Raw genomic sequence first — 23,796 nt, forward strand, 5'->3', positions numbered from 1 at the left:
TAGTCAAATAATCAAAATATGTCAACCCAACATGGTTTTATGTTGAATTCTGGGATACTAGCTCATCACATGACTTGGTCTTGGCATGACACTCAAAATTGACAAGGAAGGTAGGAAATGTGGCTCTTGAAGCTACTGATGCAAGACACCAAGGTTAAACAATCACTGGTATGGAACCATCCACCTCCCTCACAATTAAAATGATCAGTTCCATTCTTTAATTTCAAAATCCTATTGTGCAAAGAAAAACAAGTATGAAAACATTTTGCCTTGCACACTAAATTAGTGCAGTTCCACTCATGATGCTTAAGGGAAGTCACTGTTTCACACAAAGTAACCATCTCTGATTTTACCAGTTTCGAATTAAGTTCTGTAATTAGCTTTTGTAACTCTCTATATTTAATACACTAATCACTTTCAAGCATTGATACACATTTTATGTAGACCATAAGGTATAGGAGTGGAATTAGGCCATTTGGCCCATCAAGTCTGCTCTGCCATTCAATCATGGCTGATATGATTCTCTTCGCCTGCTTTCTTTCTGGAATCCTTGATCCCCTTATTGATCAAAACCCTATCTATCTCTGTCTTAAAGACACTCAATGACATAGCCTCCACCATTTGTTCCACAGATTCACCACCCTTTTGCTGAAGAAATTTCATTTCAGTTTTAAAGGCTTTAGCCTGAGATTGTGGTCTCAAGTTCTAGTTTTTCCCACTAGTGGAAACATCCTCTTCATGTCCTCTCTATCTAGGCCTTTCAGTATTCTGTAAGTTTCAAGTAGAGCCTACCTTATCCTTCTAAACTCCACTGAGTGCAGACCCAGACTCCTCAACTACTCCTCATATAACAAACCCTTCATTTTAGAGATCATTCTTGTGAACTTCCTCTAGATCTCCTCCAAGGCTAGCACATCCTTCCTGCTCGCAATATTCCAAATGAGGTCTGACCAAAGCCTTATACAGCCACAGCAATACATCCCTGCTCTTGTAGTCTAGCCCTCTAGAAATGAATGCTCATATTGAAGTTGCCTTCCTGACTGCCATCTGAACCTATATGTTAACCTTAAGAGAGTCCTGAACCAAGACTTGCAAGTCCCTTTGTGCTTCAGATTTCCGAAGCCTTTTCCCATTTTGAAAATAATGCATGCCTTCATTCCTCCTTCCAAAGTGCATAAGCTCATACTTTCTCAAGTTGTATTCCCTTCGTCATAATCTGTGTAACTTCTGTAACTTAAGTTTTACAAAAATATTCTGCAAGTTTAGTTGATTTATACCAAACACTGGTACATTCAACAAAAATTACTATAGCAAAGCAGTTGTCTCAGCAACAGTCACATTGATAAGCGCCTGTTTTAATGAAGTAACATATAGGTCAATTAGACCGCCAATGAATCCATGTTCCCATTCACAAACTTGTTCCCTGTTGCCTAAATGCTGTCTTAGCTCTAGTAAAAGCAGGCATCAAAAATATTCACACCTGTATTTTATATATATTTTATACTAGTACCTCATAAACTGCTTTAGTAGTTTTAAGATCATAAGCCACTTTACCCACTCTATTCTTAACTTGGCACAGTGGCACAATGGTTAGCACTGCTGCCCCACAGTGCCAGGGTTCAATTCTGGCCTCAGGTCACTGTGTGTGTTGAGTTTGCACATTGTCCTCTGCATGCGCTTCCTCCGGGTACTCCAGTTTCCTCCCACAGTCCAAAGATGTGTGGGTCAGGTTGATTGACCATGCTAAATTGACCTTAGTGTCAGGGGATAATCAGGGTAAATAAGTGGGGTTACAGGATTAGGGACTGGGTGGGACTGTGATCAGTGCAGACTCGATGGGCCGAATGGCCTCCTTCTGCACTGCAGGGATTTCATGATTCATTTCAAGTAACCAGAGAGAAATAACAGCAACCTGTTAATAACCTGTGCAAAACAGAATCACTGATAAGGGTCTGATTTAAAACAAAAATTATTTACAGGGTATGGGTGTCACTGGCTGGGGCAGCATTTATTGCCCATCCCAAATTACCCTTGAAGGGGCAGTTAAGAGTCAACCACATTGCTGTGGATCTAGAGTCACATGTGGTCTAGACCAGGGAAGGATGGCAGATTTCCTTCCCTAAAAGATTTTAGTGAACCAGATGGGTTTTTACAACAATGGTTTCATACTCATCATTAAACTTTTAATTGCAGATTTTTTATTGAATTCAAATTTCACTATCTATCTTGGCAGGCTTTGAATCTGGAACCCAGTGGCACAGTGGTTAGCACTGCTGTCTCACAGCACCAGAGACACAGGTTCGATTCCTGGCTTGGGTGACAGACTGTGTGGAGTTTGCATGTTCTCCTTGTGTCTGCGTGGATTTCCTCCAGGTGCTCCAGTTTCCTCCGACAGTCCAAAGATGTGAGGGCCAGGTGGATTGGCCATGCTGAATTGCCAGGGGGTCTAGCTAGAGTAAATACATGGGGTTATGCGGATAGGGCCTGGGTGGGATTATGGTCAGTGTAGACTTGATGGGCCAAATGCCTTCCTTTGGCACTGTGGGATTCTATGAATCAATGATTATTTTGGGTCTCTGGATTACTAGTCCACTGACAATACTAGTAAACCACTGTCTCCCCATTCAATAAGGTTTTGAGATGGTGAGCTCAAAATATCAACAATGAGGGCATGACAGCAAATTTCCCCCGTCCTTGACTAAGGAAATATCATGCAATGTTATTTTAGCTTAATGAGAAGTAACAAACATCTTTAGTGAGAAGAATGATTACACAAGTAATTGGTACCTTTGTGGGTCAGACAGTGGGAAATGACATCAACAGTTCACCGTCACCCATCAACAAACCGATCATGCCCACCTAAACCAATCATAGATGGATCAAGCACACTTTAATCCAATTAGGAATTAGGCCTTCTTCAATTAGGCCAATTAGAATACAAAGATCATTGATCACACTGTGGGTTGATAATGAGTTAATAAGCAGAAGTTTCGTTGAGCAAGTTGCACAGCAATCGACTGCTGACCAGAGAGAGACCAGAGACTGAGGGTGGAATATTCCCGTCCCACCCACCATGGGAATCGTGGCGGGCGAGTGGACGGACCATGCATTGACCTCAGGCGCAATTTTCAGGTTTTGGGGCGAGCATGGCCAGAAAATTCCGCCCCAAGTACACAAGGCAGAAACTGAAAGCAAGAACTATAGTACGCTCGTCAAGTCCTGCCCTATCTTTAATAGGTATTGATCTACAACTTTCTGAAGATTTCCTGAGTAACTTTATTGAACCATCTTCTGATGCCTAAATGGCTAAGATCTCAAATGAGCACAATTGAAATGAAGTTCTAATAATACCTAGAACTTACAACTGAACTTTCAATTACAACACCATGTAGATCTGTCCTGATCAGGAAAAAATCACTGAAATCAGGCAAAATTAAGGGATACTACATGACTGGGTCTAATGACTGCAATTACCAATCTCAAACTAGTTGCTTCAATGTAAACATATCATTTACCTCCTTTTACCCGTTCTAGTTATAGGGATAGGGATGTTTTGCTGCAATTGTATAGGGTGTTGGTGAGGCCACACCTGGAGTATTGTGTGTGGTTTTGATGTTTTTACCTGGGAAAGGCTGTCCTTGCCATGGAGGGATTACAGCAAAGGTTTACCAGGTTGATTCCTTGGATGACAGGTCTGTCATATGACGAGACACTAAGTCGGTTAGGATTATATTCACTGGAGTTTAGAAGAGTGAGAAAGGATCTCATTGAAACTTATAAAATTCAAACATGATCAGACAGGGTAAATTCAGAAAGAATGTTCCCAATGGTGGGGAGTCCAGAGCTAGGGGTCATAGCTTGAGGATAAGGGGTAAACCTTTTAGAACTGAGGTGAGGAGAAATTTCTTCACCCAGGGGGTGGTGAATGTGTGGAATTCACCACCATGGAAAGTAGTTGAGGCCAAAACATTGTCTGATTTCAAGAAGAAATTAGATACAGCTCTTGGGGCTAAAGGGATCGAGATATGGGGTAAGGGGCATCAGGATATTGAATTCAATGATCAGCCACAATCAAAATGAATGGTGAGAGGGCTCAAAAGGGCTGAATGGCCGATTCCTGCTTCTAGTTGATGTTTAGTCTGCACACTTCAGGTTTCACATTCACCTGACTCCCAGAATCCCAGTTTTGTGCAGGTAGCAAGTGATTTAAGTGACCGGCTGTCTCCACGAATTACGCACGTGCAGCCTCCAGTCCCGCCCCCACAAAGATGGGAAATGTTGTGTTTTGGGGCCTGACTTTTAACATGAGGGAGTCCAAGTGTATTTCCTCTCACACTACACAGGCAGAAATACAGGCAGGGTGAGAAACAGTTTACAAGAAGGTAAACATTTAGTCAGCAAAAGTGATAATCATTCCTTACCTTTGGCAGTTATTACAGAGAAATGTGAGAAGCACCAGGAGCAGGAATGCTCCCCCAGCCACTAAAAAACCACAGAGGAGGATCTGCGGCTGGCCATCCAGCGTAAACCCTGACCCCTTCCTAAACTTGTGCAGAGGAGGAGGGGCCATAATCTTCCCTCTGTCAGGCACTTAACTGTGAAACAAGAAAACAAATTGTCACAAGGCTGCCACGTAGCCATAAAACTATCACATGTATATCAGCATATAACTTATACGTGTGAAAGAAACACTATTTGAAATGTTAACATAGCATCATTTCAAAATTATAGACGACTAATGTTTTCACTTCAACATTTCCATTGCTTTGTCAGCTGTGGCTTACTTGGTAATGCTCTTTCCGAGTCACAAGGTTCTGTGTTCGAGTATTCCAGGGCTTGAGCTCAAACACCCAGGCCTGAGAGTCATGCTGCTTGGGCCAGGATCAAGATCTGTTTGGCTCAGCCCTAGTATGCCTGATTGCCAGTTAAAATTAGGGCGATAAATTTGTTTGCTCATCAAATATCATAGACGAGAATACAACTTAATCTCACTTAAAATCACAATACCCGTTCGGAATAAAGTTGATGAGTGTATCAGTACTAAAATTTATCAGTACGTTGCAATCCCCATCTATTCTCTCTTTTCTTTGTCACCTGCTCATTCTTTCTCTCCATCTTGTTATCTGCATTGTTTTATCTACCTTTCCTTATTCACTTCATTTATCCATGTTCAATTTATATTAATCTGAGTTTTTGGGGTACAGCTTTTTATTTGTTGTGTTGTCTTTTTTGAGGTTCTTAATTCACTCCTTGTCATTTCAGCCATGCCATGCACCATCTGTGGCTGAATGAGTGGGTTCCTTGGGCATATACCCATATCAGCACTATTTTCTTAACTAGAGTACCCACCTTGCATTACACTTCTGCCTCTTTCCTTCTGTCTTAACTCATTTTGTTCTATCTGCTGCCATTCTATCCAGCTGCATCTGCACCAGAATTATCTTCACAATATCTCTCGGCTCAAGGACAACAAAAAACAGAGTGTAGTTGGCACTTCACCCACTGCTGCTACTGTACTTTTATATTTTTCACAGCTTGAAACCAAGCCTCTGCCCTACTTTCTCTCCAGGGAATGTACGAACTGTGGTTGACTTCAAGGCATGTGACTAACTCCTGCCACAACTTGCTCAACAATGGTACAACTATCTTTAGCGACCTTTTTCCAATAGTGGAGTCTGATTTAAAACGGATATATTTTCAAGCAAGCACCATAAATATATGAATTGATAGACGAATAAATGGATCCCACCTTCTTTTCCTTTGTGGGGGGTCAGGCAGTCAAGTAAAGAACCAGCAACAAATCATTAATCTAATCTGTATCACAATCTCTGCGTTCAAAAGGGTTGGCAAATTTCTGAATTGATAACACTGCTAAAGCAAGTTGGCACAATAATTATTCTAATATGCAGCAAATGCTAACGCAACTGAGCAAAGGTGTTCAACGTGTTGTCTTTGTGAGCTCCCAAGGTACATTTGGAAGGTTAAAGGTCACATACAAAGTTTAAACTTAATCCCATAAACTTGCATGCCCAAGTTGACAAATCCCAATGAACAGAACGTTTTCACTCCTGAGTCAAGAGTCCAGGGTCATGAAAATTTCAAACCTGACTCGGGAGAAGTCGCCCTGATTATCACTCCAGAGGGTGGGTGCTAACTCGAGTCGGGCACACTTAGGCCGCAAACTATTGGCAGGCTGAGACACGAACTGCTGGGTACCAAGGTGGCCAGGTTAAAAGCTGGCCTTGGTGCTCTGGGACTTGGCAAGTTGCAAAGAAGAAATAAAATCAGAAACAACTCCATGCCCCATCCATGCCAAGCCACGCTACTTCATGCTCCTCTCACCCCTCCCCATAAACCCTCACACCTTCCATACTACCTCATGCCAATCATGACCCCTATGCTAATTTACTGCCAACACATGCCCCCACACACCACTCTTTGTTCATACATTCTCAAACTTACGCACCCAGAATCCACCATTGGACAACCTCAGGAATCACAGCAAGATAAAAAATAAAGCACACTTTGCAGGCCACAATTAAAGAAAAATTCATGGATAAAACATTCAATATATTGAAATTTCTTCAATTACTTAAGCCTGCAGAAAAATAAATATTTCACTCAAGTAGTTAATCCCTTTTGAAAGAAAACTGTATTAATAGGCCCACAAAGGCAATTGCGCTTAGAGCTCTGAATCAATTTATGTACTTACAGGGCCCCCGCTGTGACAATGATAAGTTGTATAAGCAGTCATACAGCACTAATTCTAGAATGAGATCCCTCAGGCTTATGTCAAGAAATACCTGGTGAAATTGCACAAAGAATCACACCAGGCTATTTTTTTTCAAAGATTTAAAGGGTATGCGGATTTAAATGGCTTGACAGCTCCACTGAACTTATCCACATTTTATACACATCCATGTCTACTCTGACAAATCCCAAAGGTGTACCTTACCTCTCCAAAATAATTCAAGCAGCTTTAGCCCTTTTCCTTAAAACGTCTAAAGCTCACTAGTCATGTTTCGGACATTGCAGTAACAAAAACTATACCCACTGAAGGCAGCTGTGCAGTTACATGCACTGCAGCCTCTGTGAACCACGGATCGGCAAACTACAACACGCCCATATTCCCTTCCCCCACTCCCAAAGGGGAGGCGCCAAGTTCGCAGGTGGGATTCCTGGAATCGGAGCTGTGGCGCCAATTTCGCCAAGCCTCGGAGCCCTTCCAGCTTTGCAAAAATCGAGGCCTTATGACTTACCTACCAGTGAGGTAACAGTGCTGAAAATGTCTCTTCCCAAAACTCCAAATGCATAAAATAAGACAAACCTATAAGGAACATATAAAAACTAATAGGACTTCAATGGCCAACATGCCATGGTTCATGGGCAACATGTGGACATTCCTCATTCAGCAAATGATCTGAAAAACTTCAGTTTCAGATATGGAAGCCATTTCTCATCTTTCTGAGCAGCCAGTCCCAAAATCACAGCAAGTTAATCTGACCTCAGACAAGATTAGATAGCAAATGTTTATTTGAACAGCAAAATCCTATGTCCAAATAAATGTTTCCTAAAGTGAATCCTGCAAGGATGATTAAATGTGTATCATTAAAAGCTTACTGTGGTTCCGACTCAGTAAAGAGGTTCACCATTAATCAGGTCACGACAGAGCAACAATATGAGGGACTCTGCCAAAGATATCCACTACATTACACCCGCCCATCATTATACAAAATAGCATCCAAAAAAATGAAACAGATTTCCTAAAGTCCTAATAAATCCTAGAATAATTACACTTTATTCCACTCGGTCTATTGCTTTTGAGGACAAATCCACAGAATTGCCAGTAGAGTCTCTGTACTAAGATAAACAATCAGTCACTATAATCCCTGGTCACAAGCCAGCACTAAGCTGTCTTACTACATATGGCCAACAGTCCGATGAAGCAGAACAACATAGCAGTTGGGGATTGTATTGATTCAATAGAATAAACCTGAACCGATTAAATGCTGCTTGAATGGTGGGGTCTGGAATGCACTCATTACTTCAACATTTCCAAAGATGATCATTGCCATTTCAGAGATGTAGAAATTATAATATTCAGGATGTCCATCCAGCTCATTGCACCAATATCAGGGCCAGGTCACCAACCTAAAATGATCTACTCGTTTTAATTTTTGATCTTTCCTTTACAGCGACACACTCAAATCCTTTTTGGAGGACCTCAATAATCACTTGTGGTAAAGCACTCTATATCCTGACCAGGGTGGCACGTGGCACAGTGGGTAGCCCTGCTGCCTCACAGCACCAGTGAACCTGGGTTCGATTCCCAGCTCGGGGGACTGTCTGTGCGGAGTCTGCACGTTCTCCCGAGTCTGTGTGGGTTTCCTTTCGCAGTCCATAAGACGTGCCAGTTAGGTGCATTGGCTAAGTTCTCCCTCAGTGTACTCGAACAGGAGTGTGGCAACTAGGGGATTTTCACAGTAACTTCACTGCAGTGTTAATGTAAGCCTACTTGTGACACTAATAAATAAACTTTAAACTTTGTGTGGAAACCTTCCACACCTTACTTTTCAAGTGATAATCCCAAATCCATAGTTGAAGGTAATACTGAAATCTGAACATATTAAAAATAAATACCATTGCTAAGATTTTACTTGCAAATCTTTACCAGGCATGTGAAAAGATAAGTTAGATCATGATGCAATGTCAAAGAGCGGGGAAAAGTTATCCTTAGTGAGTTGGCCAATATTTGTCCCTTAAATCAAAACCACAAGAGCAGATTATCTAGTCTTTACCACATTGTTGTGTGTGGGAGTTTTCTGTGGCACCAACTGATTGCCCCATCTCTTTGTTACAGCAGTGATTTCCCTCCAACAGCACTTCAACTGCTGTCAAGCCCTAAGGGACATCCTGTGATCATGAATAGCCCAAATTAAAGTGGAAATCATTCTTCCTTTTGCCCAGGATTTTGCCCAGAAGAAGAGAAAATGCTCAAAATAAGTGGTAACTTCAAGCTTATGGGTCTTGAAAGTTAAAGAGGTTCAGTTTGTGCGATTGCTTCTTCACATTCTAAACATTGGTATAAAAGTTTATTTATTAGCGTCACAAGTAAGGCTTACATTAACACTGCAATGAAGTTATTGTGAAAAATCCCCTAGTCATCACATTCTGGCGCCTGTTTGTATACACCAAGGGAGAATTTAGCACGGCCAATCCAACTAACCAGCATGTCTTTCAAATTGTGAGAGGAAACCAGAGCACCTGGAGGAAACCCACGCAGACTTGGGGAGAATGTGCAGACTCCGCACAGACAGTGACCCAAGCCAGGAATTGAACCTGGGTCTCTGGAGCTGTGAGGCAGCAGTGCTAACCACCGTGCCACCTGGCAATGCTGGAAATACAGTAAGAAGTCTCACAATACCAGGTTAAAGTCCAACAGGTTTATTGTTGGACTTTAACCTGGTGTTGTGAGACTTCTTGCTGTGTTTACCCCAGTCCAAGGCCAGCATCTCCACATCAATGTTGGAAATATCCAGCTATTAATTTGATGGTCAGCCCTGATCAAAGTGAATGGTGAAGCAGGTGCAAAGGGCCAAATGGCCTCCTTCTATTTTCCACGTTTCTAACAACAGAGAAGGGAATAGACAGGTTTCTGTTAGAGGTGTAGACCATTCGTCACACTGGCAGTGTTATGATGAAATGTCAACACCTGAGTGTTAGTTAACCTGTTTGTTCCCCTCCTCTCCAAACACTGACAGACCATAGAAACATGAAAGATAGGAGCAGGAGGAGGCCACTTGGCCCTTCGAGCCTGCTTCTCCATTCATTACGATCATGGCTGATTGTCCAACTCAACAGCCTAATCCTGCTGTGACCAGGTGTGGATTTCTGATTTCTTTCTTTTTATTTCAGGCTCTGAACTCTTTACAATGCAAGAAATCAGAAATTTGGGACGAGATGATCAATGAACCTGATTTACAGGTTGTATCTTAAAACTAACGGATGGAAATCATGCCGATTGCAATTCCTTAACTCCCAAAGTTCACTCCAAGTGCCAAAAACCATACATTTTGTCCCTTACTGTACAATATGTGAAAGAATACTGACACCTGTAGTCTGAAATAGGAATTACACATCAGATTTTGTTACCAGCTCTTGGAAGTCTTTGCAAGTGTGAGCTGACTTTATTTATTAGTGTCACAAGTAGGCTTACATTAACATTCATTGAAGTTACTGTGAAAATCCCCCAGTCATTCAAGCAATGCAAACAAAAGACAATAACTTTGACCAAATTCCTGCAGTTTCACTTCTACCAAGAAATATAATTGAGAACCCCTGCTCACTTCAGAGATTCGGCTATTTCTAAAAATTCACTTGAAGAATTGCAAAGATGTCCAGGTTAGGTGGATTGGTCATGGTAAATTAACCCCCAAATGTCCCAATATGTGTCGGTTAAAGAGATTAGCCGTGGTAAGTGTGTGGAGTTACAAAGAACAAAGAAAATTACAGTGCAGGAACAGGCCCTTCAGCACTTCAAGCCTGCACCAACTACGCTGCCCAACTCAACTAGAACCCTCTACCCTTCCAAGGACCATATCCCTCTATTGCCATCGAATTCATGTATTTGTGCTGACGCCCCTTAAAAGTTGCTATCGTATCTGCTTCCACTGCCTCCTCCAGCAGCAAGTTCCACTCACCCACCACCCTCCGTTTGAAAAACTTGCCTCATACATCTCCTTTAAACTTTGCCCCTTGCACTTCAAGCCTAAGCCCCCTAGTAATGACTCTTCCACCCTAGGAAAAAGCTTCTGACTATCCACTCTGTCTGCGCTCCTCATAATCTTGTAGACTTCTATTAAGTCACCCCCCCAACCTCCATCGTTCCAGTGGGAACAAACCAAGTTTCTTCAACCTCTTCTCTTAACTAATGCCCTCCATACCAGGCAACATCCCGGTAAATCTTTTCTGTACCCTCTCCAAAGCCTCCACATCCTTAGTTATGGGGATAGGGTGGGGAAAAGGGTCTGAGTAAAATGCTGTGTCAGAGAGTCAGTGCTGACTCAATGGGCTGAATGGCCTCCTTCTGCAGTGTAGGGATTCTATGATTTTGTGGATTATTTTTGGACCAGGTCGATCCACGATCACTTAGTAAGGGTTTAGCAATGACAGAAACAGAAGTGATTTAGACGACACCTCACTAATTCTTTGTAGTTTTTCTACTGAGATAATTTGTCTGCATTCCAGAGGTTACCGAATCCTGATCAAATTACTAAAGAATCTTATTCATGGCATTATTCAGATGTCTGTCACTGGGACAATATATTGAGAAATACAGTCCTAAAGAGCATTAAACTGATCAACTTTCGCAAAATACTTCAGTGATGAAAATGTTGCCTGTAGTTAATGTCTCCAATTAAGGAATTTCACTGGGAGCACTCAGCAACCGTAGCAACGGGTATTTATGAAGCACCTTTAACATTGTAAAATGTCCCAATGTTCTTCAGTTAGCAACACTTGACACAAAGCCACAGAAGACCAACAGCTAAGTCAAAGGTATAGGTTCTAAGGAGCACCTTAAAGAAGATGAGAGAGAGTTGAGGGGAGGGGGAAAGAGGCCAGAGTTTGGGCCTTAGGCTTTTGAATGCAAAACTGCCAATGATGGAGTAATATCGCTTCTCAGCCTTTTGACTAAAATCAAGTGTAGTATCTGTTCTCGGCTAAGATCAAGTGTAGTATCGACATGCTGCACTTGGTTGAAGTCATTAGGTTACACTTTAGCTTCATTTGAAGCAATTTTTAAAAAGCTGCATCTCGGCCTTTTGGCTAAGATGCAAATGAGATCAAGCTTTGGAGGAGGAGCTACACCTACTCCAATCAGCTTGGATCATGTAGATCAAGCCCAAGACAGGAGGTGAGAGCCCTGTCTTGTCAGCTTGGATTGGGAATGTCTCAACTTGCTGGGACTCTGAATTGGCTTTAATTTGACTTGATTGGATTGGAATAAAGTAAACAAAAAAAATTAAAGTTTATTTATTAGCGTCACAAGTAGGCTTACATTAACACTGCAATGAAAATCCCCTAGTTGCCACACTCCAGCACCTGTTTGGGTACAGTCAGGGAAAATTTAGCATGGCCAATGCAACTAAGCAGCACATCTTTTGGACTGTGGGAGGAAACCGGAGGAAAGCCCACACAGACATGGGGAGAACATGCAGACTGCGCATAGATAGCAATCCAAGCTGGGAATTGAACCTGGGTCTCTGGCACTGTGAGGCTGTGGTGCTAACCACTCTGCCACCATGCCGCTCTGAAATCAAAAAGTCTTTGGAAGGACTGGAGGATAGAGAAGAGCAAGGCCATGAAGGGATTTGACAACAAGGATAGAATTTTAAAATCCAGCCGCTATAATCGTAGAATCCCTAAAACACAGAAAGAAGTCATTAATAAATCAGAAGCAAAGTCAGCAAGTACCTGATTGATGGTTAAGTGGAATTTGGTGTGAGTTGGAGTATGGACAGCACCATCCTGGACAAGTTTATGAGGGATGGAAGATACAAGGCTGAGTATCGTATTAATTGAGTGTTGTAGTAACAAAGACATGATGAAGGTTTTGGCAGGGTCGGATGTTATGGAACTAGAATGGACATGTGACCAAGAGCTCAACTTGGTTCAAACACAACATCAAGATTCTGAAGGTTCTGATTCATGGCGAGGGTCGGATGTTATGGAACTAGAATGGACATGTGACCAAGAGCTCAACTTGGTTCAAACACAACATCAAGATTCTGAAGGTTCTGATTCATGGCGAGGGTCGGATGTTATGGAAGTAGATACTCTCACCTCAGTGGGTCTAATAAGTAGACAGGCTCCTGGGTCACTCACTGGTGACCACCTCACAGCTGAAGATCCACAACAGGTGGAAGCAGGGATGTTCCAGCGAATTGGCACTCGGAGGGATGCCGGAGCCCAGGACTCCGCTGAGCCCCTTTGCTGATGGCGTGGCCCTGGGCCTGGATGTCCCACAACAGCTGGAGCTGCAAAGGCAGAGTCATGAGTTTCAGGAAGGGATGACTGCAGCCCTCTTTGGAGTGAAAGGCCAATCGGAGGAGATCCATCGCCTTCTATCCAAGGAGATGGTGCCGTCTCTGTAGCACACAGTTAAACATCTGTGCTGCCCAAGGCAGGTCTGGACCCTCAAGGTCCTGGCCACCATCACCACCTCCCGGGGACTCCCGACAAGGTAATCTCAAGCAAAAGGGCCTGGAAGTCAGCAGGCTATCTCAATCTCCACTGTGGATTCTGAAGATACATCTAGATGCAGTGGGAGGGTGAGGAAGATTAAGGTGCCGTGGGCACTTGTGGACACAAGCGAATGTAGACACTAGTATAGATAGGTCACCATTTCGTTTTGAACATTTGACAACAAATTTCATTTTGATCACCCACAGAGCTTCCACCGTGAGTGTTGCCACAAGTCTGGGGAAACCAGCGCGCTCACCCCATGCCTCACCCTGGTGGAGTTTGAGGATGGCAATGCTATGTCCCTCCCAACCTCTCGCCAGCCCCCACTAAGGACAGGCACTCCCTCAGCTGCGATGTGGGCAGGAGCCCAGGAAGTGGGACATAGGAAGTGCTGTCTGCATACCATACTTCACAACCCTTTTAAAGCAAGGGGTGCCCCAACCTGAAGGAAAGGTAAGGCCTGCAAATGTCTCCTCTCGACCCCACTCGGAAGTGTTGTAGATTCTTTGTAAGTCCGGGATGGAGCATGTGCTGCCATTCCTGCAGACAGAAAGTATAGGTCCAAAATCACCCCAGTAGAGTTTGTGGCTGTTTGGAACTGTAATGTAAACTGAATTGGATCACGATATTAATACAGGGAGAAGTGGCAAAGTAAAGCAAGATGTGATTGTGAGGAATGGTCAAGAGTGGAAGAATGGCTTTAGTTTATTTCTGAAGCACAAAAGGTATCCATAAAACTGGCAAAAAAATCTCATTACCTCAGATGCCTTGAAAGGGCCAATAGGTAATGGTGGCAGTTGAACCCCGATTAGTCCACACAAACCTCCGTCAAATGATATCCTCAGGGCCCAACCTCTATGGGGCCTCATGGAAGAGTGGTTGTGCCTTTCTTACCAGGATAAGCCAGAAGAGGCCCAGGATGTCTTTTTTTCTCTATGGGGCCAGATGGAGTACAAATGCACTCTTGGGTCTGGGCCCTCAAAAGGGCAACTTTAGACTTTCACTGTGCCTGGCTCTCCCCATACCAGCTCAAAGGCAAAGCCCTCTTGTAAATCCCTTCACCAACACAGCAATCTGCTGGGATCATAGAATCCTTACATTCGGCCTATCGAGTCAGCACAAACCAAGTCCTATCCCCATAATCCTACTTATTTACCCTGCTCACACCCTGACACTAAAGAGCAATTTAAGATTGTCAATCAATCTAACCCACACATCTTTGGTGTAGGAGGAAACCGGAGCACCCAGAGGAAACCCAAGACAGTGGCCCAAGCTGGGAATCGAACTCGGGTCCCTGGCGCTGTGAGGGTAGAGAGTATGCTAATCATTGTGCCAACTTGCCACCCCTGTGCCATCCTTTCCTAGTGATGGCTTAACGCTGCTCGATATTGCCTTGCCTTACTTCCTGCTAAACAGCTGCATCTTCTTGCAGGGAAGCAATGAAGGCCTACAGACCTGGCCCGAGTGAGCCCCGATTCTCCTGTTGCCAAGGTCAGGACAGTTTACACCAGCCTTGGTCCCCACCGTATGATTCCTGCCCAAGGTTAAAATTGGGGCTACTGATACTCCTTCTTCATTGCCCGAACAAATCATGAGGAAAATCAAACAGGTAACCAATCTCAGTAGCAACAAGGGTTAGATGTAGATACTCAAGCCCTTTATATCCCCTGTTCCCCACACCATGACCAACTGGATTACCAACACTGGCGGACAGATTAGATGATTAATTCAGCACTGAACCAGAGTAGATGTGTAACACTATCAATGATATTCCACTGCACCATTATATCTAATAACTCACTGTTTGAATCTGTCATACACTGAATTGATTTATTATTGTCACGTGAATTAGCATCCAGTGAAAAGATGTGTTTCCTGCACATTACACAAAGCATACCGTACATAGAGAAGGAAAGGAGAGAGTGAAGAATATAGTGTTACAGTCATAGCTAGGGTGATAGAGAAGCTTAATGTAACGGCAGTAGCGAAGAAACTGTTATTGAGTTGGTTGGTACGTGTCCTCATGTTTCTGTATCTTTTTCCCAACATGACGTGGAAGAGAGTATGTCCAGGGTGCCTGGGGTCCTTAATTATGCTGGTTGCTTTTCCGAGGCAGTGGGACGTGTAGACAGTGTCAATGAGTGAGGCTGGTTTGAGTGATGGACTGGGCTTCGTTCACAACCCTTTGTAGTTTCTTGCGGTCTTGGTCAAAGCAGGAAACATACCAAGCTAAGATACAACCAGAACAAATGGTGTACCTGTAAAAGTTGGTGAGATTAGTAGTGGACATGCCAAATTTCCTTAGTCTTCTGAGAAAGTAGAGGCATTGGTGGGCTTTCTAACTATAGCATCAGCATGGAGGGACCAGGATAGGTTGTTAGTGATCTGAACACCTAAAAGCCCAAAGCTCTTGACCATTTCTACTCTGTCTCCACTGATGTGGACAGGGGCATGTTCTCCTTCATGCTTCCTGAAGTCGATGACTATCTCCTTTGTTTTGTTGACATTGAGGGAGAGATTATTGTCATCGCATCAGTTCACCAGATTCTCTATCACTTCCCTATATTCTGCCCTGTCATTGTTTGAGATCTGATCCACAACGATGGTGTCATCAGCAAACTTGAAAATTGAATTTGAGGGGAATTTGGCCAAACAATCACAGGTGTATAAGGAGTACAGTAAGGGGCTGAGGACACAGCCTTGTGGGGCACCAATTTTGAGGATGCTTGTGGAGGGGGTGTCGTTGCCTATCCTTACTGATTGCGGTCTGTGGGTCAGCAACTTCAGGATAAAGAAGGGTAGGATAAACTATGAAGCTGGGCTAGCGCTAAATATAAAAAAGGATAGTAAGAGTTTTTATAAATATATAAAAAGGAAGAGGCTGACTAGGGTGAACGTTGGACCCTTAGAGGGTGAGAGGGGGGACTTAGTGGTAGGGGATGGGGAAATGGCTGAGGCCTTGAATAACTTTTTTGTTTCGGTCTTCACGGAGGAGGACATGAATAGTTTGCCGGGTGTTAGCGATGGAAAGATGGTAGGAGTGGAGGGCCTGAATGACATTATTGTTACTAGAGAGGCAGTGCTCGACAGACTGGAGGGACTGATTGTGGACAAGTCCCCAGGACTGGATGGAATGCATCCAAGGGTTCTGAAAGAAATGGTGGAGATGATAGTGGATGCCTTGGTGATTATTTTCCAAACCTCGCTGGATTCCGGGGAAGTGCTGGAAGATTGGAAAACGGCAAATGTTACGCCGTTGTTTAAGAAGGGTAGCAGGCAAAAGGCAGGGAATTATAGGCCGGTTAGTTTAACGTCTGTTGTAGGTAAAATGCTTGAACCTGTAATCAAGGAGAAAATAGCGAGGCATCTTGAGGAGAATTGTTTGATAGAGCAGACGCAGCACGGTTTCGTTAAGGGGAAGTCGTGTCTGACGAATTTATTGGAATTCTATGAGGGTGTGTCTAGGGCGGTGGATAGAGCAGAGCCAGTAGATGTGGTGTTTCTTGATTTTCAGAAGGCCTTTGATAAGGTGCCACGCAAGAGGTTGTTACAGAAGGTTAGGGGGCATGGAGTTGGGGGTAGGGTGTTAGCGTGGATAGAGGATTGGTTGTCAAATAGGAGGCAGAGAGTGGGGGGTCAATGTGTGCTATTCGGATTGGCGGTTGGTGACTAGTAGAGTGCCCCAGGGATCGGTGCTGGGGCCTCAGCTATTTACCATTTATATAGATGATCTGGAGGAGGGAACCGAGTGTATGGTGTCGAAATTTGCTGATGACACCAAGATTGGTGGAACGGCAAATTGTGCGGAGGGTGTGGAAAGTCTGCAGAGGGATCTAGATAGGCTGGGTGAATGGGCCAGGAACTGGCAAATGGAATTTAATGTCGGCAAGTGTGAAGTTGTCCACTTTGGTAGGAATAATGGTAGGAAGGACTATTACTTACATGGCAAAAAACTGCAGCATGCTACAGTGCAGAGGGACCTCGGGGTCCTTGTGCATGAGTCGCAAAAACCCAGCCTGCAGGTGCAGCAGGTGGTCAGGAAGGCGAATGGGATGCTGGCCTTCATAGCGAGGGGGATTGAATATAAAAATAGGGAGGTCTTGCTGCGGCTGTACAGGGCACTGGTGAGGCCGCAGCTGGAGTACTGTGTGCAGTTTTGGTCGCTGCACTTATGCAAGGATATTTTGGCCTTGGAGGGAGTGCAGAGGAGGTTTACTAGGCTGATGCCGGAGTTGAGGGGGTTGAACTATAAGGAGAGGCTGAACAAACTAGGCTTGTACTCGTTAGAGTTTAGAAGAATGAGGGGAAATCTCATTGAGACGTATAAGATGATGAATGGGATGGATAGGATAGAGGTGGAGAGGCTCTTCCCACTCAGAAAGGGCAGTAGGACTAGAGGGCACAGCCTCAAGATAAGGGGGGTGCAGTTTAGAACGGAGTTGAGGAGGAACTTCTTCACTCAAAGGGTGGTGAATCTCTGGAATTCTCTGCCCATTGAAGTGGTGGAGGCTACCTCACTAAATATATTTAAAACGCGGGTAGATAGGTTTTTGATAGGCAAGGGGATTAAGGGTTATGGGGAGAAGGCGGGAAAGTGGAACTGAGCCACGTCAGATCAGCCATGAACTTATTGAATGGCGGGGCAGGCTCGAAGGGCTAGATGGCCTACTCCTGCTCCTATTTCTTATGTTCTTATGTATTCAGTCACAGAAGGGGGAGCCAAGACCCTGGCCACAAAATTCGGAAATGAGTTTCGTAGTAATAATGGTGTTGAAGTCTGAGCTGCAGTCGACAAATAGAGTCTGACATAGGTGTCTTTGTTATCTAATTGTTCCAGGGAAGTTGCTTTATTCAAAGCAGTTTGAGCCACTTTATTTTTACTGTTTCTCAATGAACTATGACACAAAGTCAAGTTCTACCTCAGTGGGTACTTCTACCCAATGTAAAACCATGTGACCTTTTGAACAAATTGGATATTTCAGAATTGAATCACTAATATACGGTTTCGAAATATCAATTCAAAAGGAAAATCGATGGGAGGTTAGGTGCCAGGGAGAGTAAAAGGAGAACAACATGTTACCTTGAGCTGTGTGTTTAACCATTTTCTCAGTCTACGGTGCCTCAGTACTGTAGTTGCATTAGGAGAGGAGATGGTATAGTGGTATTGTCACTGGGCTAGTGGCCAGAGGCAATATTCTGGGGACCTGGGTTTGAATCCCTCCATGACAGGTGGTAAAGTCTGAATTCAATAAAAATCTGGAATCAAAGGCATAACGATGACTATGAAGCCATTGCCGATTGTCAGAAAAACCTATCTGGTTCACTAATGTCCTTTAGGGAAAGAATTCTGAATTCCTTATCTAGTTTGACCTGCATGGGACTACAGACCCACAAGAATGTGATTGACTCTGAAATACTCTTGGAAATGACCAAGCAAACAAACAACTCGAACAAGCAATTAATGCTTGTGATGCTCACATCCAATGAATTTAAAAAAGACATTTATTTGACAATATGCTACCAGATATAAAATGCAATGTTTGTGGATCCAACACAATGGATAGCTAATCAGCCTGAGATAACTCCAGTGCTGTTAGCAACCGATCTGGTCTCTATCCTTTGATTTTCACTGTGCACGATTGTATCCACTGAATGTGCGAACAAACCTAGAGAGATTTTAAATCACGCTCTGGTTGGGAGAACTCAAAACCTATCACTGCAATAAGACTACGATCCTCTGCTGGTTATATGAATGGAAAATTCCTTGAACTGACACAGAATGTGTTAATGCTGTGCATCTTGTGGGTTTGTATAAAAGGCAAACGTTTCAGCGTTCCGAAAGATATCATTTTTGTCAAGTTGCTACTGATGCACGACACAGTTATTCTACACATACGTAAAACCTACTTTCCAAGTGTGTGGTTTTGGCTTTGCTGTATTTAGAAACGCTATGAATTCGGGACAAAACAAGATAATCGCACAGATAGGATATGATAACCTATACCTGCAAAAAAGCACCCTAATGTGCACAAGTGTGGTCTGGTTTCTGCACAGCCCAAGACTGGGTTGATTTCACCATGATCTGTGTACAACCACTTCCTCTGTCAGAGGAAGCTCACTAAATGAATTGATCATAATTGAACAACAAGCAATGTTCAGTCTCTTTTCTGCACAGCTTCAGTATTTGCGTCATGGGAATATTGTAGGATTCATGATAACAGCATAGGCAATGGGATAAAAGGGAGGTCAGGGAAATGGGATTCAAGTGAAGAGCTCCAACTGAAGAACTCGCACTGGTTTATGCACAACGGTCTCTGTGCTGTAATTTCTATGGTGAAAACAAAGGCACTGAGAACACAGGGAGCCAGTTAGCTCAAGTTTATTTTTATTCATTAATTGGGACATGGGTGTCACTGGCTGGCCAGCGTTTATTGCCCATCCCAAATTGTCCTTGTCAGAGGGCTTGAGAGTCAACCACATTGCTGTGGCTCTATAATCACATGTAGGCCAGACCAGAGAAGGATGGCAGATTCCCTTCCCTAACAGGGGATTAGTGAACCAAATGGGTTTTTCCAACAATGGTTTCATGGTCATGAGTGGATTCTTAATTCCAGATTATTTTTTATTGAATTCAAATTCCACCAACTGCTATGACGGGATTTGAACTCAGGTCCCCAGTTAAGTTTTTATGGATTAATAGTCTAGCAATAATATCACAAGGCCATTGCCTCCCCGCCTTTAGCTGGCTAGCACATGGTTCAGAATGATGTCAAAATCGCAGGAGGTTTGATCTGAATTCTGGCTGAGGTAGACTTGGGAGCTTGCCTCCACGTCCTGCCCTATAGTAGATCACAGTATAAGTCACTGTTCAGTGACCCCCTTGAATGAGTAGGAGGCTAACTAGAGAAGAATTGAAAACAGTTAGGAAAATGTTATTTTGAACATGAAGGTAAAAGCTAAAAGATTGATTTTGTACAAATTAATCCATCACATTTTTAAAAACGTGGGCATTTCCTATTACAAAAAAAGTTGTCCTTGTGTGAAAACAGCATGAAAATGGATTAAATGATTATAGCGCAACTAATCAGTCTACTTGTTGGGAACAGGTTTCCCCTTTTCATCAGTTCAGCTACCAAATTAACCATCGTTGGAGAATGATTTCCTCTGTGCATTAGAGGCTGTAAAGTCATAAACTAATTAGAAATACATTTGATAATTCTTTCCCCTACACTGAACACTCTGGAAATTGTCTCGCAATTTGTATGTGGTTTGCATCCAAACATTAAGTTGATTTTGTGGTTTCTGAACAGCACAGAAAAATTAGCATAACCTAAAGGATTAACAAAATATTGAAAAACTTAAAAATATGCACTTGTAAGTGGTCGAATTGGATTCCAATCCCAGCGTTAGTCATGTTGGTATGCACTTATTCACAAAAGCCCGAAATTTGGGCATTTCATATGCACTCAAATTCTGATTTAATCCTTTTAGCAAGTCATAGAATCATAGAATAGAATCCTTATAGTGGAGGAATGGCCATTCGGTCCATCGAGTCTGCACTGACAACAATCCCATCCAGGCTCTATCCCCCGTAACCCCACGTATTTATCTTACTAATACTTCTGACATCAAGAGACAATTTAGCATGGCCAATCCACCTGACCCGCACATCTTTGGACTGTGGGAGGAAACTGCAGTACCCAGGATAAACCCATGCAGACTCAGGGAGAATGTGCAAACTCCACACAGATAGTGACCTGAATTGAATCCGAGTCCCTGTGAGGCCTCAGTACTAACTACTGTGCCACCATGCTGTCCCGAGTGCATTTGCAAAAGACGCAAATCAAGACACAGAACGTCCTTTGCAAGCACAGTGGAGGATCTCCTCTGCTGTTGCAAATTGTAGTACTGCACCCATTTTCTCTGGTGATGCATTTGGTGTTTCTGACACTGTCGGTAGGTTGTTCAGTGAGTAGGTCCTCCTGGGTGTACAGGGGAGCAGGAGGGGAAAATCTTAGAACCTTACAGTGCAGAGGAGGTAATTCGGCCCACTGAATCTACATCAACCACAATCCCACCCAGGCCCTATCCCTATAACCCCATGCATTTATCCTAGCTAGTCCTCCTGACGCTAAGCGGCAATTTAGCATGGCCATTCCACCTAACCTGCACATAGAACCATAAAACATTACAGCACAGGAACAGGCCTTTTGGCCCTTCTTGGCTGTATCGAATCATTTTTCTGCCTAGTCCCACTGGCATGCACCTGGACCATATCCCTTCACACTCCTCTCATCCATGTATCTGTCCAAGTTTTTCTTAAATCTCAAAAATGAGCCTGCATTCACCACTTCATCTGGCAGCTCATTCCACACTCCCACCACACTCTGTGTGAAGAGGCCCCCCTTAATATTCTCTTTAAACTTTTTCCCCTTCACCCTTAACCCACGTCTTCTAGTTTTTTTCTCCCCTAACCTCAGTGGAAAAGCCTGCTTGCATTCACTGTGTCTATACTAGTCATAATTTTATACACCTCTATCAAATCTCCCGTCATTCTTCCAGGGAATAAAGTCCTAACCTATTTAACCTTTCTCTGTAACTCAGTTTCTCAAGTCCTGACAACATCCTTGTAAACCTTCTCTGCATTCTTTCAACCTTATTAATACCCTTCCTGTAATTAGGTGACCAAAATTGCACACAATACTCTAAATTCGGCTTCATCAATGTCTTATACAACCTTACCATAATATTCCAACTCTTATACTCAATACTTTGATTTACAAAGGCCAATGTACCAAAAGCACTCTTTACAACCCTATCTACCTGTGCTGCCACTTTTAGGGAATTATGTATCTGTATTCCCAGATCCCTCTGTTCTACTGCACTTTTCAGTGTCCTATCATTTACCTTGTATGTTGTACCTTGGTTTGTCCTTCCAAAGTGCAATACCTCACACTTGTCTGCATTAAAGTCCATCTGCCATTTTTCAGCCCAATGTTTTAGCTGGCCCAAATCCCTCTGCAAGCTTTGAAAACCTTCCTCACTGTCCACTACACCTCCGATCTCTATCATCAGCAAATTTGCTGATCCAATTTACTACATTATCATCCAGATCATTGATACAGATGACAAACGACAATGGACCCAGCACTGATTCCTGTGGCACACCACTAGTCACAGGCCTCTACTCACAGAAGCAATCCTCCACTACCACTCTCTGGCTTCTTCCATTGAACACAGTAAAAAGTCTGACAACACCAGGTTTTAGTCCAACCGATTTATTTGATAATAGACTCACAAGCTTGTGAGTCTATTATCAAATAAATCGGTTGGACTAAAACCTGGTGTTGTCAGACTTTTCACTGTGTTTACGCCAGTCCAACGCCGGCATACCCACATCATTCTTCCATTGAGCCAATGTCTAATCCAATTTACTACCTCTCCATGTATACCTAGTGACTGAACCTTTCTAAATAACCTCCCATGGGGACCTTGTCAAAGACCTTACTGAAGTCCATGTAGACAACATCCACTGCCTTCCCTTCATCCTCGAAAACCTCTAATTGATTGGTCAAACATGATCTACCACGCACAAAGCCATGTTGACTCTCCCTAATAAGTCCCTGTTTATCCAAATATTTGTAAATCCTATCCCTTAGTACTCCTTCCAATAATTTACCTACTACTAATGTCAACCTTACCAGCCTATAATTTCCTGGATTTTTTTGGAGCCTTTTTTAAACAATGGAACAACATGAGCTATCCTCCAATACTGACATTTTAAATATATCTGCCAGGGCCCCTGCAATTTCAACACTAGTCTCCTTTAAGGTCCGAGGGAATACCTTGACTGGCCCTGAGGATTTATCTACTCTGATTTGCCTCAAGACAGCAAGCACCTCCTCCTCTTTAATCTGTATAGGTTCCATGACCTGCCTACTTGTTTGCCTTATTTCCATAGATTCCATGTCAGTTTTCTTAGTAAATATGGATGCAAAAAACCCATTTAATATCTCCCCCATTTCTTTTGGTTCCATACATAGCCAACCACTCTGATCTTCAAGAGGACCAATTTTATCCTTTACTATCCTTTTGCTCTTAATATACCCATAGAAGCTCTTAGGATTATCCTTCACCTTGAATGCCAAAGCAAACTCATGTCTTTTTTTAGCCCTTCTGATTTCTTTCTTAAGTAGTTTCTTGCATTTTTTATACTCCTCAAGCATCCTATTTGCTCCCTGTTGCCTATACATGATGTACATCTCTCTCTTCTTCTTTATCAGAATTCCAATATCCATCGAGAAACAAGGTTCCTTATTCTTATTCACTTTGTGTTTAATCCTGACAGGAACATACAAACTCTGCACTCTCAAAATTTCTCCTTACCAATCACATCCTTGCCAGAGAACAGCCTGTCCCAATCCACGCTTTTTAAATCCTTTCTCACTTTTTCAAATTTGGCCTTTTTCCAGTTTAGAACCTCAACCCGAGGACTAGACCTATCTTTATCTATGAAAAAGTTGAAACTAATGGCGTTATGATCACTGGAAC

At 43.1% G+C, this 23,796-nt stretch overlaps 1 protein-coding gene and 1 pseudogene across 1 annotated transcript in view; one reads left to right on the forward strand and one right to left on the reverse strand.

Annotated features, from left to right (window-relative positions):
• The window catches only part of LOC145353903 (phosphoprotein associated with glycosphingolipid-enriched microdomains 1-like), a 104,269-nt gene that overhangs the window by 56,431 nt on the left and 24,042 nt on the right, over window positions 1-23,796 (reverse strand). The window contains exon 3 of the mRNA XM_080204871.1: window positions 4,422-4,595. Within this exon, the coding sequence (XP_080060997.1) occupies window positions 4,422-4,570 (149 nt within the window). The 5' untranslated portion in view covers window positions 4,571-4,595. The remainder of the gene's footprint in view (window positions 1-4,421; window positions 4,596-23,796) is intronic.
• Window positions 11,672-11,893, forward strand: LOC145354113 (U2 spliceosomal RNA; annotated as a pseudogene).

The sequence above is a fragment of the Carcharhinus amblyrhynchos genome, chromosome 16 (assembly GCF_965287045.1).
Source record: "Carcharhinus amblyrhynchos chromosome 16, sCarAmb.v2.hapA, whole genome shotgun sequence".
Lineage (NCBI taxonomy): Eukaryota > Metazoa > Chordata > Chondrichthyes > Carcharhiniformes > Carcharhinidae > Carcharhinus > Carcharhinus amblyrhynchos.